We start from the raw sequence: 14,931 nt of genomic DNA on the forward strand, positions 1-14,931 counted from the left end.
GCTTCTCGTCCCTGTGTTTCTTCTGCTATATTATTTCCTCCAACCTAAGGTAAATGTGAAAATTATGCTAAATCCCTCTAGTCCATAAATCAGGCTATATAATGTATTCTCACATCTCTATCTCATTACTTGTGGCAGCCAAGGGTGAGAACTGGTGAAGACAGCCCTGGATACATAGATACAGTATGCAGAATTTGAGAGTATGGAAAGATGAGGAGTGGGTGGTGGAAACATGGGAAAGTATTTTTCCAGCTTCAGGCAGGGTGTAAGGTTTGACAGTTGATTTATAACCATGAGCCATACTTGCAAGCAAAATGAATGCTGTGTGTGTGTGTGTGTGTATGTGAACAGGTTGCTATTCAATAGCTTTTCCTCCTGGATATGGGGGTAAGCAGTGTAGGTCACAAGTATAGACACATTTACACATTCACCACACACACACACACACACACACACACACATACACACAAAGACACTTACATTTCATATTTCAATATTCTGTCACTTAGCCACATTCCCTGTACTAAGAACAGCCTGGCTTCTTGTGACCTCCATACTGTATATGTAGGGTTACTTGGGTCATTTTGAATTGGAGACATTTTTAGTCTTACCTCTGGAAGTTCTCCTTGGTTCATAATGTAACAAAAGGATGGGGCTATGAGTCCAAAACCAGGACAGGAACGTTAAAAATCAGGGACAAATTTAAAATGCTTCAGTAATGCCTCTAGTAGTCCATAAACATATAAAATGAAAAAGGACTTCTGGAATCTTAGAAATTGACATAAACATTTCAATTCCAATAAAACCATATCAAGTCTTAGAAGCCCACCTGTTAGGTTATTTTTATATGTGTTTATTATCCTTAAGACCCTTATCTTTACAGGGTTCTTCAACTAAGATGCCATTATAATGAATAATAGTTTGCTGATCACTTCCTCTTGAATTTGAATGGACAAGTTGTTAGTGAGACCAGATAGGAAATATACCTTAACTTGATTCTTATCACCAGTTCTGCAAAAGTCCTATTCTAATGTTTGTGTGCATTAGTTTGGTTAGAATAGTCCATATAACTGCTATTAAATAAATCACTTGACCATCTCTTTCTTCCCATAGGGGAAAGCTATGTCTGCTCCTCAGACAACTTCTTTAAAAAGGTGGAGTACACCAAAAATGTCAATCCCAACTGGTCTGTCAATGTGAAGACATCTGCCAATATGAAAGCCCCTCAGTCCCTGGCTAGCAGCAACAGTGCCCAGGCCAGGGAGAACAAGGACTTTGTACGCCCCAAACTGGTGACCATCATCCGCAGTGGGGTGAAACCTCGAAAGGCTGTTCGTGTGCTTCTGAACAAGAAGACGGCCCACTCATTTGAGCAAGTTCTCACAGATATCACTGAAGCCATCAAACTGGAGACCGGGGTTGTCAAAAAACTCTACACCCTGGATGGAAAACAGGTATGTTCCTTTGCAGAGTAGCCCTTCTTTCCCACTTGTTCTGACCCCTGGATGACCATCTTGTACCTAAGGCATCATTTTTAGTTGGGGCAGTCTTCCTCCACATCTCATCACTCCTATCTAATACAATATACTTTATTTGGAAGAAAGGTATTTTGAGGGGGGCAAAGCAATGGAAGAGGACTTTGATGCTTTGAAATCCTATCTGTTTCTGATTTACCAAGTAGAATGGTCACTTAGCCTCAGCTTCCTTATCTACTAAGAGAAGAAGTGTCAGAACCTAGACCCTATATAGTCTTATGAATATATCCTTAGCTATTACATGATGCAACCTTGGTTTTTCAATACATGTGACTGTGATTGAGACTTGCCCACTCATTACCTATTATATACCCTCTCTTTGGTGTTCAGCACCCATGTTGGTGAAAAGAGGATAAAATGGCTCTCATCTGCTATGAAGGAGCCAGATATAGGGGAAGCAGTGAAGTCTCTGGTTCACTGTCTTTGCCTCAAAATAGGCCACATTTTTCTCTCTCCCTTTTCCATGTGACATAACTCTCTTAATTTGGTTCCACTGATGGTTTGTGTGAGAAAGAAACTATTTTAGGATCTTAAAGTAAACCCAAGAAAGATGCTGCCATCTGTTCCCCCTCCAAATGAGGTTCTTCATGTCATTGGTTTTGCTACTAAAGTGCACCTATATTAATATCTGGGGAAGAATGCAGCCAGGCGTCTGCATCCAACAGATGCACCATTCTCTTGGGCATCGGGAGCTGTAAATATACAACAAAAAATGTTCCAAGGGAATTGGAACAGGGGTTGGTTCTGTTGTCTCTAAAGAGAATCCTGGTCCCCTGTCAGAGAAGACAAGTGTGGATTCTTATCAGTCCATGCTTTCTATCTCTTAAAATACTTTGGTGTTTGACCAAACACCAAAGCTATTTAGATTCTAAACAAGCAGATTCAGTATACATTAAAATGACTGACAAGTGTTCAAATGCAGAATTGTGCCCTCTCTCATAATTTCCAGTATATTCTATGTAATCCACGTTTTAAGGTGCAGGGTGAACCCAACACGTATGCTTTGCAATTTTAATAAATTTGCAGCTTCTGTATGTCCCCTGATCATTTTGTGATCAAGAGACATCTGGAGGCATTGGTTATTATATGTTATTTGTGTTTGTTGTACCAAAGCAATGGGTTTTACCCATGATGTTGGGAAATTTCCTACTCCCAAGCATCTCTCTTAAGGTTATCTCTATTCTGAGCGTCAAGTATATAATAAGCAGGGCTTGACTAGGAACAGACTTAATTGCCTAAAGCCTCATCTGGTAGAAATAGTACCCAGGAATTTTAAAATCACTGTATCTTAGAGTTGAGAGTGACTTTAGAGGCATGACATTTAAATTTCCACTTAAGGCAGAGTTATCCTGCACAACCATCTGATAAATCAACCTATTCCAATGTTTAATAGCTGTTGATTTTCCTTATACTGGATATAAATCTACTTCCCTATATTTTCAGCCTCTTGAAGTAATAAGAACAAATACAAATCAAGGACATAGAAGGCTTGATTTCTAGTTTTCGTATTCACTTACTATGTGACCTTGTGCTGACCACTTAACTACCTTAAGCCTGATAGTCCTCTCTACCAAGGGACTGATCACATCTGCCCTGCCAATGCTCACAGGATTCTTGTAAGGATCAAATGAAATAATGAATATGAAAGCACTCTATAAATTACAACATACTATGTAGTTATATAGGCCTACAATTATCATGCGATTCATCATTAAAAGAGATGATATGTGTAAATTGCCTGGCACATAATAAGTGCTTAATCAGTGTTAACTCTCTTCCCCCTATTTTACCCCCACCATCCTTAACATGAATTTCCAGCATTTTGTGGAGATATAACTCCCTGGCATTCTGTGATCTGTTAAGTACTAGGTGACTGCAACTAATAATATATAAAGATACATCTTCATCTCCTAGGTAAACAAGTTCTAGTCCTGTGATGGGTGGATTTTCTTTATTACAACAGATCATGCAGAGTGGCAAGCCTCCCACAGCTCCTTCAAGCAGTGGTTCCCATTTCTTTAGGAAACACGTCATAGAATTCCACTGTATGATGTGTGTGTGTACAAAAATATCAGGGAGTGAACTATACCCTTTCAGGTCTCTGTGCCTCTATAACATATTGTTCCTTCTCTTTAAAACATATCCCTCTACCCACTCTAATTCACGGAGGGTCATCTTTTAAAGCCTGGTTCAAATGTTACTTCTTTTCTGACAACTTCTGTGTCTCTACTATGCAGCATTAAAGCAGTCTTAATTTTTTTTAATATTCAGCTTCTGGTACATTGTGGATGCTTTATAAATGTTTGTTAATTGAATTAACTGAAATAAAGAAATTCTCACATGGCTGAGGTAGATATTTTGAGAAGTCCTCTGTTTTCAATACCCCACACACTATCTATCAGAGGAGTTAGGGGACTTCCAAAAGAGTATCTTGGCCACCCAGACACGTTCCTATCTGTTGCTTACTTGGAAGTCAAAGAGAGCAGACATTCAAAGAAATGTTTCCTAAAGTATATTCTAAGGAGAACTATTCCCATCTTCCCATCCCCAGAAACTCTTTATAAATAGGGTACTGTGATCAAATAAGGTTGTGAAATGCTCCAAATTATATGCCTTTCTTAGAGATTCTTAGACATTCACAGAACTCATTGGCATATTAAATGTTCTGAGAAGTCCTGTAGAAAGGAAACACATTTAATTTAGACTCAGAATTTCTCATTTACTTAACTAGAACTGTTCTTATAGAAATTATATATACATACATTTATGTGTGTATACATACATACACACACATGTGCACACATACACATATATATCAGGAGAGAATCCCAAGAAATACAGTTTAAAGAAGATGCTGAAGGATTGGGAACTGTCCTAACGTCAACGGTAAAATCGGTATATGTGGGGCAATCTACAAATCATACGTTGTATGATTATACCATAAAAATTAAATAATAAAATTTGGGGCTACAGGGACGATCTACTGATGACAAAATAGGTACTGAATTTGGTGCAAATTTGAAATTTTGGAGTGCAGGCTATTTTCAATTCTAGTGATGACAGTTCCAATTATAACACCTGCCTAACACTTTGATTACTGGTGAGTATTCTTACTACTTGAGAATATGATATTCCTCTATGGAGGTTGAAGCACATGTGCTGCAATGTCCTGGACTTGCTTGGATAAAATTCCATGCTTGTCTTTGGCTAAATATGGCAGCAGGCACTAAGTTGGAAAGGACAACTATGGATAAAAGCATTTGCTATGGAATGGTTTAATCATGAAATCAAGGCCATTACTTTAGCAAAGCAATTGTTTTTCCCCCAGGTTTATTTTTGCTTCTGCTCTGTTGCTTTGACTGATTGGCTTATGTTGATTGACAAGCATCTGCAGATATAGCTCTCATCTCTTCCTCTGTTTTTATTTTGTTTGGATGTACTTTTGGAGCCCTTGATCTTTTCAGGAGTTATGTTTTGCCAAGGTAGAATACTTTCCTAACCTCTTGTCCCTTAGATATTTGTGGTCTGTGTAGACAGGGAAGTTAACCGTTACCAGTAGGAAGGAGTCCCAACTTATTCCTCATCTCAATAAGAAAGTCTTAATGGAATAAGGAGTGTCTGGTAGGACTCTATTTACTCCCAGGGTTTGAAATGGATTTCTAGGAGGTCAAAGAGTGCCTAATGAAGGGCTGAATGACAATGCATTCACTCTCAGGTGAGATTGTTCTTTTGATTCTTTGGAAACTGGAGTGGTTGTGCTGTCAATAAAATTATCCAAGTATTCATTTCCATAATCAAACCTCCACATTGACCTCAATGTATAACGGTCATGGATGTATAAAAACTGGAATCCAAATTTCTGGTTCAATTGGTGGTAGTGGCTCAATTAGATAGATAGTGAAGCCTTAAGTTTGATCCTGTAAAGCAGTGAGCATGGTGCTTCTGTTAGAACTGCGAGATTTAATAACAGACTTCCAGCTAATTGGCATCATACACTGGGGTGCAGCTGGTCCTCACACCATCCTTTTTCATGCTACACTGATTAGCATGTCTGGTGCAGTTTTTTCCCTACCCAAGGTCTGTGCAGGCAAAGATTAGCTATTGCCTCAAAATACATTCCTAGAGGATAATAATTGGCTTTGTTAGGCCAATTTTCAACAGGATGAATTTATTTTAGTTCAGCCTGTACCTTTCTAGTACCAATTTCTTGGACCAGGGAGTTTTGGCTTCAGAATAACAGAGGAGAGACCTCTTTCAGCTTCTCTGGACTTAGAGGCCAGAACAGATTTTTTAAGGAAACGTTTTGAAGTATAATATGATGGAATAGGAAGATAAGAGCACGAAGGATGTTTGAACTGCTGAAAAGTATTCTAGGAAAGCCTTGTACCTTTCATCTCGCCGTTCTAAATAACTGGGTTCTGCAAGTAGACAGGCACTTGCAGGAAACACAGGAGGAGAGGTTGATTTAACCTTGGAAATATTGGATGAATTTTCCAAGGTGGATGTGTTTTTCCTTTGCCTATGTAGCCAGTTTTTCTCTCCCCGACCATCTCTGCCCCTCCAGATACATCTGGTTTGACTTTTATTCCCTAAACTTCAGCTCTTCTAGAGCCAACCTCTCTATGCAACTAATGTTATGTCCCTGTTTGTCATGATTGGGCTCAATAGAAAAGGCCACATGCCCGTGGATTACACACATACACACACACACACACACACACACACACATACACACACACACCATGAGGGTAGACATTGACCATTGACTTTCACTTAAGAAAATCAAGTTTGGAAGATGATGTTTGTATTGCCAAAAGCTCCCCCTTTTCAACTTTACACAGATTGCTGGAGCCAGCCTTTGGGAGGATTGACTTGAGCATGAAATAGAAAAGAGCTGAGATGGAAAACCAGGCTGAGCTCTTTGAATGGACACCACTTGCAAACTGTCTCCCCATATGTGGCCTGTATTTCATGATGCCTAATGCCGAGATATATTTTGCACTTTAAAAGGGGGTTTCCACACCAAAAAAAAAGAGGGTTTATGACAGAGGCAACCAAACAAAATACAACATCCTTCCAGAAGGAAAAGAGCCTGGTGATCTATCATTCCTTCAGTATGTATCCTCTTAGAGTTTTATTGTTGATGAGATGCTTCTGGCTCTGAGCAGTGAAAGAGGAGAGGCTGGGACAGAAGGATGATTTCAATCAAAAGCTTTGTTTAGCATTCCGTTCTTCTATACTGAATAGTCTGTGGATATCTAACATTCCCGAAGTAGAAAGAGCCTGACACTGGGATACTGAAAGCCTGAATTCTAGTCTTAACTTTACTCTCTATCAGCTTCTCTGGACCTTAGTTTTTGAGGGGATTAGTATATGACCTTTAAGGGTATGTCTAACTCTGTGACAACAGAGTAGTTTTCTTACAGTGTTGGTTCTGTCTAGACATATTTTCACCAAGCCACTATTCTTTTCAAAGTGCCCTCCCTCCCCTCTCTATGTTCCTGGAATCTCCAACATGATGTACAACTCACTTTGGTGGATATATTGTTTGCTAGAATGGTCACTAAATGATATTTTCACAGTTCTTATATGCACATACATCTCTCTTGCTGCCTATAATGACATGACCAAGGAATATTTTCAAACTTATAAGTTCGATTTGACCTCTTTTTCTTTCCAGTGTGTATTGCATGAGGGGTAGATGGTAGGGGACTCATAAAGAAAGCAAAAATTGTGACAAGTGCCATTATTAAGGTGTCTCCACCACAGTGATACTATTTTCAGTGCGGGGAAAGGATCATTGTCAAATGGAGGGTTAACAGAAGAGCTAAATTAATTACTATTTCTTGAATAGATTGAAGAGGCTCATCAATTAGGGATTTTCCATTACCAATCTGCAAAGCAACTGCCCTTTTTTACTTAGTTTCTTATTTTCATCTTTCTCATTGTTGTTATTCATTCAAAATGACATAAAAAGCATTGTTTCCGAAAACAAGCTTTTTTTTTTTTGCATAGGCAGGCATCAGGGATCAAACCCCGGTCTCCAGCATGGCAGGTGAGAACTCTGCCTACTGAGCCACCGTGGCCTGCCCCCCAAGACGGTTTTTAAACAGCTTTATTGAGATAAAATTCAGCCATTTTGAGTGTACAATTTAATAGCTTTTAGTACATTCATAGAGTTGTCTATCCATCACCATGATAAATTGTAGAACATTTTCATTAACCCAAAAAGAAACTCTGTACCCTTTAGCTATCACCTCTGAAACACACCCCAACCCTCCTCCCACCCAGACCTAGACAATCATTAATCTACTTTCTGTTCCATATAATTGCCTTTTCTAGATACTTCATATAAATGGAATCATACAAAATGTGACCTTTGTGTCTGGCTTCCTTTACTCAGTATAGTATTTTCAAGGTTCATCCATGTTGTAGTATGTATCAGCATTTTATTTATTTGTATTGCTGAATAATATTCCATTGTATTGATATACCATTTTATTTATCCATTCATCAGTTGATGGACATTTGAATTGTTTCCACTTCAGGCTATTATGAATAATACTGATATTAATGTTCATGTACAGGTTTTTATGTGGACATATATCTTCATTTATCTTGGGAAGATTCTTAGGAATGGAATTGCTAGGTTATATGGCATGTTATTCTTAAAATTCTAAGAAACTGCCAAACTGTTTTCCGAAGTGGTTGTATTATTTTACATTCCCATCAAAATGTATGAAGGTTTCAGTTTCTCCTTGCCAGTACTTGCAATTGTCTGTCTTCTTTTATTTAAGTCATCCTAGTGTGTGTGAATTGGTATCTCATTCTGGTTTTGACTTGTATTTGTATTTCCCTAATGATTAATGATGTTGAGCATCTTTTTATGTGCTTATTGGCCATTTGCTTATCTTCTCTGGAGAAATGTCTATTCAATTCTTCTGCCCATTTTAAAGTTGAGTTATTGGTCTTCTTATTATTGAGTGTAACAGTTCTTTATATATTCTGAATGCAAGCCCTTTGTCAAAATAAGATTTGCAAATATTTTGTCTAGCTTATAGTGTCTTTTCATTTTCTTGAAGGTTTTCTTAATGTTTCAAGAGCAAAAGTTTTCATTTTGATTATGTCCAATTTACTAATTTTTTTCTTTTTTGGATTTTGCTTTGGTCTCATATTTAAGAACTCTTTGGCTAGTTCATTGCCCCAAATATTTTTCTCCCATGTTTTTGTTCCTAGAAATTTTATAATTTTGGCTCTCATATTTAGTTCTCTGATCCATTTTGAGCTACTTTTTGAGAGTGGTATGAGGTAAGAGTGTGGGTTTTTGTTTTTAGCATATGGATGTCAGTTTTTTTCCAGTACTATTTTTTGAAAAACTTTCTGTGAATTTACATTTAATCTGACAATTAGAAATAGCAATGGTCCATATCATATCAAGAGGGTACCTTTAGCAGCAAACGTTAGTAACAAAATCCTTTGAGGGTGTCTAGAACTTCCAAGAGCTGTGGGTGTGAACTATCATAAAGCAGGAGCTATTCAGATATTCTGGAATATTAACTTATTCCAAAGTTACAGCAGTGAGGTTGTTTTGTTTTTTCATTCAGTAGGAAAAAAACCAAAAGGGCTTAGTAAGAGAGGCTAAATGGAACCATTTTTCTTTGACAAAGTGCCCCCACTCCACTCTAGACTCCTAGCATACTCATCACAGATTAATCCAAACTTTCTTTGTCTCATGGTCTATACTGGCAGTGAGAGTCATGGAGGAAATGGGGAGACTCCCAGAATTAATGGGGTTACTTTTTTGTAACAGCTTTATTGAGATATAATTTACATACCATAGAATTCCCTCATTTATAGCATATAATTCATAATTCAGTGGCATTTAATACATTCATAATTTTGTGTCACCATTACCACAATGTATTCCAAAACATTCCCATCACTACACAAGAAACCTCTTACCCATCAAGCAGTCATTCCCCATTTTTCTATTCCCCCAGACCCTAACAATCACTAATTTGCTTTCTATCTCTATGGATTTGCCTATTCTGGACATTTCATATGAATGAAATCATATAATATGTGGCCTTTTATAACCCATTTTTTCACTAAGCATAATTATTTTGAGATTCACCCATGCCATTGTCAGTATCACTTCATTCCTTTTTATTGCCAAATAATATTTCATTGTATAGAGATACCAGATTTTGTTTATCCATTCATCAGGTGATGGACATTTGGGCTGTTTCTACTTCTGGGCTATGAGAATAATGTGGTTATGAACATTCATTTTTTGTGTGATCATATGTTTTTATTTTTCTTGGATTGATTCTTAGGAATGGAATTGCTTTCTGTTGGGGTTTCCTATCTTCCTGTCCCCTACCCACCAAACTCATATTCCTAAAATATGAATTTCAAGGGATGCTCCAAACAAACAAGTGCATACTCTATTTTCTCGGCAGGGATTTGGCCCATAGTTCTTACCTGAACAATATGGAAAGAAACATGAATGTCACGTTAATACGTTTTCTTAAAACTAGAGCAAATCTTAAGCAGACAGTTTTCTTCTTTTTATCTGAGTGTCACCCTGGCCCTTCTAACCCTTGAGAATTAAAGATGCTTTCTAAACAGATGGGATCTCCAGTCCAAAGGGTTATAGATTCTCCTTAAACCATCAAAGCGTCCTTATAAATAAGAAAAGCATACCAAAGGGGGCTTTCAGAATCCTAGTCCACCTAGCTTTCCTAGATTTAGACTACTTCTGTTTTTGGTAGCATGGATTCTACCCCTCCTTGGCTTTATGATATTAGCTTCTGAGATAAAACTGTTTGGTGTTTAGTGCGAGCCACAGCAGTTCTGGATCATTAGTCCAATGGTCTTCAATTTTTCAACCCAGGGGACATTTAGCAATGTCTGTCATGACTTGTGGTGTGGGAGGGGGAACAGTGATACTACTGACATCTAGTGGGTATCCAGGGATGCTGTTAAACATCCTAAATGTGCACAACAGTTCCCAACAAAAAGAATTATCCAGGCCCCAAATATTAATAGTGCCACTGTTGTGAAATCCTGCATTAGAGGATAAAGTGCAAGGCAGAAGTGGCAGAAGATAAAGCTGAGAAGAAAGCAAGGGCAAGATCCAGGAAAGACATTGTAAACCATTTTAAGGAGCTTAGATGTTATCTTATGGGGGATAGAGACCACTGAAGGATTTTAAGCAGGGGAATAATATGATCAGACTTAAAGTTTAGATAGATTACTCTCTTGTGGATTTGAGAAAAACAAAACTTGTAAGAAGCTATGTGGTAATACAGGAAAGAGAATAGAGGGTACAAATCAAACAGTTGTAGTGGAGACAAAAAAAGAGAAAGATTCAAAAATTATTTGAGAAGTAGAAACTAAGAACTTACTGATGAATAGAATTTAGAGGTATATTCATTTCCTATTGCTGTGTAATAAATTACCACAAATGCAGCAGCTTAGAATAGTATTCATTTATTATGTCACAGTCGTGTAGTTAAGGCAGGCTTGGATGGGTTCTCTGTTCAGGGTCTCACAAAGCTAAAGTTGATGTGTCAAGGCTTATAACTGGAGACTCTGGGGAAGCGTTTATTTTCAGGATCATTCAGTTTGATGGCATAATCCAGTTGCTTGGGACTGTAGGTCTGTGGTACTGTTTCCTTGCTGGTTTTCAGCCATGAGTTGTTTTCAGCTTCTAAAGACCACTAACATCCATCTCACATAACCCTCTCCATCTTCAAGCCAACAACAGTGCATCAAATCCTATCCCTCTCATGCTTGAAATCTCTCTAACTTCCCCTTCTGACCCAGCCATAGAAAACTCTGTTTTTAAAGGGCCTCATATGATTAACTTAATCTGACTTGGATAATCTCTCTCTTTTTTTTAGAAGACAGTAATATTTTATTGAAAAATTTTGATCATCAATATTGTAAAACTTGAATTTCTCATTAAGGTACCTAGGATAGGAATATTCACAAGAATGGATGCCATAATTTAAGCTAAGGAATCCACCAAATAGCCTTTGTAAATTAAATTTGTAATGTGAAAATAATTTTGATACAATGGAAAAGATAAAACATTGAAAATGTGTATTAGGTCCCTAAAGAGCATGGGGCAAGAATATACTTTGTATACTTGTCTAGATAATATGCCTTTTGATGAACCCAAAGTCAACTGATGAGCAGCCTTGTATCTGAAAAAATCCCTTTGCCAATGGGTCCCTGAACCAGACAAGTCCTGCAATGCAGAGGGGCCAGCCTTTCCAGAACATCAACTAATTCCATCCCCTATCCTATATTATCAACAGCCCCTCCAACATGAAAATGTTAGAATGACCATAGTTCTAATACCCCTAAAGAGTGGGAGAAAGATCAAAGGTGACGTTGGGATTATACAGAGAAGGCAGGCTTTAACAAACAAGTATGATTGCTGAATCATTATATTGATATTTCTTTTAGTCGCCAGTAGCTTAGAGCAGCTAGAAGTAAAAACCTAAAATTGTGCAATTTTAACTCATACCAAAATCTGAAATATGTTCTACAAGTAATTGTTGTGATATGCTTTGAAATCTGTTGCTTTTTTGTTTATATGCTATTTTTCACAAAAAAGAAAAAAAAGTCAATTATGATGATAAAAAAATATTTTTAAAAAATCCCTTTGCCATCTTACGTAACATATTATGGGAAAGATATTTCACCATAATCTCAGATTCCATCTGGATTGAAGGGGAGAAGACGTTCTTACAATTTTGCCTACCATGGTGATGGAGAGAAGGGGAGGAATCTGGTGACTCAAAGGTTTATGGCTAAGACATGTGAGTGGATGATGGGGCCACTCACTGTGGCAGGGAAAGCAAGTGAAGAAGCAGGGTTTAGAATATATTGAACTTGGTTTATCTGTCCTATAGCTAAGTGGAGATTCCAGAAGGTAGTGGTATATGTTGAGTCTGGAGCTCAGGAAAGAGGTCTGGACTGTAGATATGGATTTGTGAATCATCAGCAAACAATAGTAGTTAAAAATCATGAATCATGCAAATGGATGAGTTCACCAGGATGCCTGTGAGAAGAGAAGTTGCCCATGGGAAAGACCTTTGCATTAGTGGGGTGGGTAGAAGGAGGAGCCAAGGAATTCTTAGAGAGAACCTTGGAGAACTAGATAAAGCTGGTGAATATTAAACAATTCAAGTCCCAGGCAGTAGACGGAGGGTAGGGTCTGACTCAGAAAGCCCCTCTGAAGTGGCTAGGCAGATGCAGATGGACCCATCACTAGATTAGGCTATGGCATTTAATATTTCTTGGCAGCTCCCCATGCTCCAGATCAATCAAAACTTACCAGTCAAGTGTCCTATTTTTCTAAGGCCTTATTCTCTAAAATACTCTTCCTATATAACTTATGCCATATATGCACTTTAATATATAGGATATCCCTTAGTCCAGTTGTGCTTTTGTTCTACCTGATCTCTTAAACTCCTACTCCAGATAGATCAGATGTTTTCTAGGTATGATTTTCTCAGGGCACTGATCTCTGAACAGGGGTTCACTTGGTAAGGTTCTAATGAATCAATCCTCACCACAGCGTTAGTTCCTATCAATTTAGATCTCATTTACCAAATTGTTTTACATGTAACACTTGTCTGATCAGATGTTCTTTCATGAAATAAATTTAGTAACATTGCTTAGTATGTTCCTCTCTTGAAAAAAGACTGCATAAAGTCCTCCATAAAGAAACTTGCTTGATTTTGTTTAGTTCGGTGCTCCCCAAGCTTGTTTGAATACCAAATCCTTTTGTAAAATATAATTTCTATGACCATATGGTAGAATTCACTTTGGCAATCATTGACTTCTCCTTCAGTTTATTTGCATTTTATTTAGAGAATCTTGAGAAAGGCAAAACATTTCAAGGCCCAAAGGAAAAAATAAATAGAAAGAAAACAGGCATAATGACATTTGACACACTGGTAAACTAGGACAAGAAGGTCTTTTTTGGATTACCAAAAATCACTACAAAGGTAACACCTATCCACCCATGGTCAGGGCAGGGCCTAAAAGCATCAGTTTCTGTTGCACTCTAGAAGAGTGTTGTAAGAGATTAGGAGAATCCTTGGATTACAGGCATTTAACATTAGTTTCTCAAACCAAAGCAGTAAGTAGGCAGCAACATCAATTCCATTGCGAGGTTCAGACCTTCACAATAGATATACTATAGAAACCAGTGCTCATTCCACTATTCCATGCTGATTCTGGAGGAATCAGAGACAAGTTTACTAATTAGACTGAACTGCCCAAAGTAGTGCTTGCTGTTTAAATAGACTGCATACTTTGTATTGCACAAGTCCATGCTACTCTAGCTGGCAACAATTTGCCAGGAGTCTGAGTGACTCACCTAGCATATTAATATCCCCTTTAAAGAGGTTTTGGGCCAGAGACCATTACATTCTGAAGTCTCTTTGTGTCTGCACACGCGCACCAGTGCCTCTGTTTCTTTTAAGTATTAGCTGTCTCATTTGATGAAGTCCTATATAAATATTTATATGTCAGGATATTTCTGGTCTTACTCACCAGAGATGTTACAGCATTGATAAAAAGCTTCCCTCTGGCAGTCTTTGCCTCCACATTTATTTAATATGGCAGTTGATAGGTGAACTTCCTCTTGCTGTTTGTCTTGCCTTGCTTGGAGTTACAAATGTTTGGCTTGTGGCCTGCTGGGAATTGATGTTTGTGCCCTCCTGATTAAAAGACATGTGGGTTCTCTAGTGGGCCACCTGCCCTTTAGATTTTAGATCTTCACAAAAAGTTGATATATTTAAAGATGATATTTGTGAGCCCTATACACTTTTACCTTTGTGGATCTGTTCTCCCCCCCTCCAAATGTGAGTATGTTGGTATAAAGAAAAGTATATTAATGTTATATATTTAAACATCTTCTTTGACCTAAAAGTTCATTTGCTTTTCTGGTTTTTGAAAGAAATTAAATTATCTTCATGGACCCCTTTTAAAGGTACTGTGAATCCTAAGCACTATGCCTACTCTACCTAATGGATAGTTGGCCCTACATATATTCAGCTGTCTGATTCTTGGGCTGTTATTGTGAGCTCATGTGGGCTGATTGGTGAATAAGAATTCTGTGACCAAGGACTCAGTTTAAGAGGGGGTTAGCTTCATAGCTCTACCAACTGTGAATTGAGAAGTACCAGGTAGGACCATTTCCCTACCTTAATTCCAACATATTTTACCTACTGGGCTATCAGGACATTATAGTATCAACAATTTCATCAATAGGACTCTATTCTTTGATCTCCACTGTAGTGCTCTTATAGTCTATCCTGAGCCTTCCCAAAGTGGACTTCCTACTGTGGGGGAACATGGAGATAAATTA

The 14,931-nt window shown here is 37.9% G+C and overlaps 1 protein-coding gene across 2 annotated transcripts in view; it reads left to right on the plus strand.

The window, feature by feature from the left end:
* The window catches only part of DCX (doublecortin), a 137,614-nt gene that overhangs the window by 7,284 nt on the left and 115,399 nt on the right, over positions 1 to 14,931 (plus strand). For both annotated transcript variants that reach the window (XM_077145097.1, XM_077145096.1), the window contains exon 2: positions 1,114 to 1,454. In XM_077145097.1, coding sequence (XP_077001212.1) covers positions 1,114 to 1,454 — 341 coding nt within the window. The remainder of the gene's footprint in view (positions 1 to 1,113; positions 1,455 to 14,931) is intronic.

The sequence above is a fragment of the Tamandua tetradactyla genome, chromosome X (assembly GCF_023851605.1).
Source record: "Tamandua tetradactyla isolate mTamTet1 chromosome X, mTamTet1.pri, whole genome shotgun sequence".
NCBI classification, from domain to species: domain Eukaryota; kingdom Metazoa; phylum Chordata; class Mammalia; order Pilosa; family Myrmecophagidae; genus Tamandua; species Tamandua tetradactyla.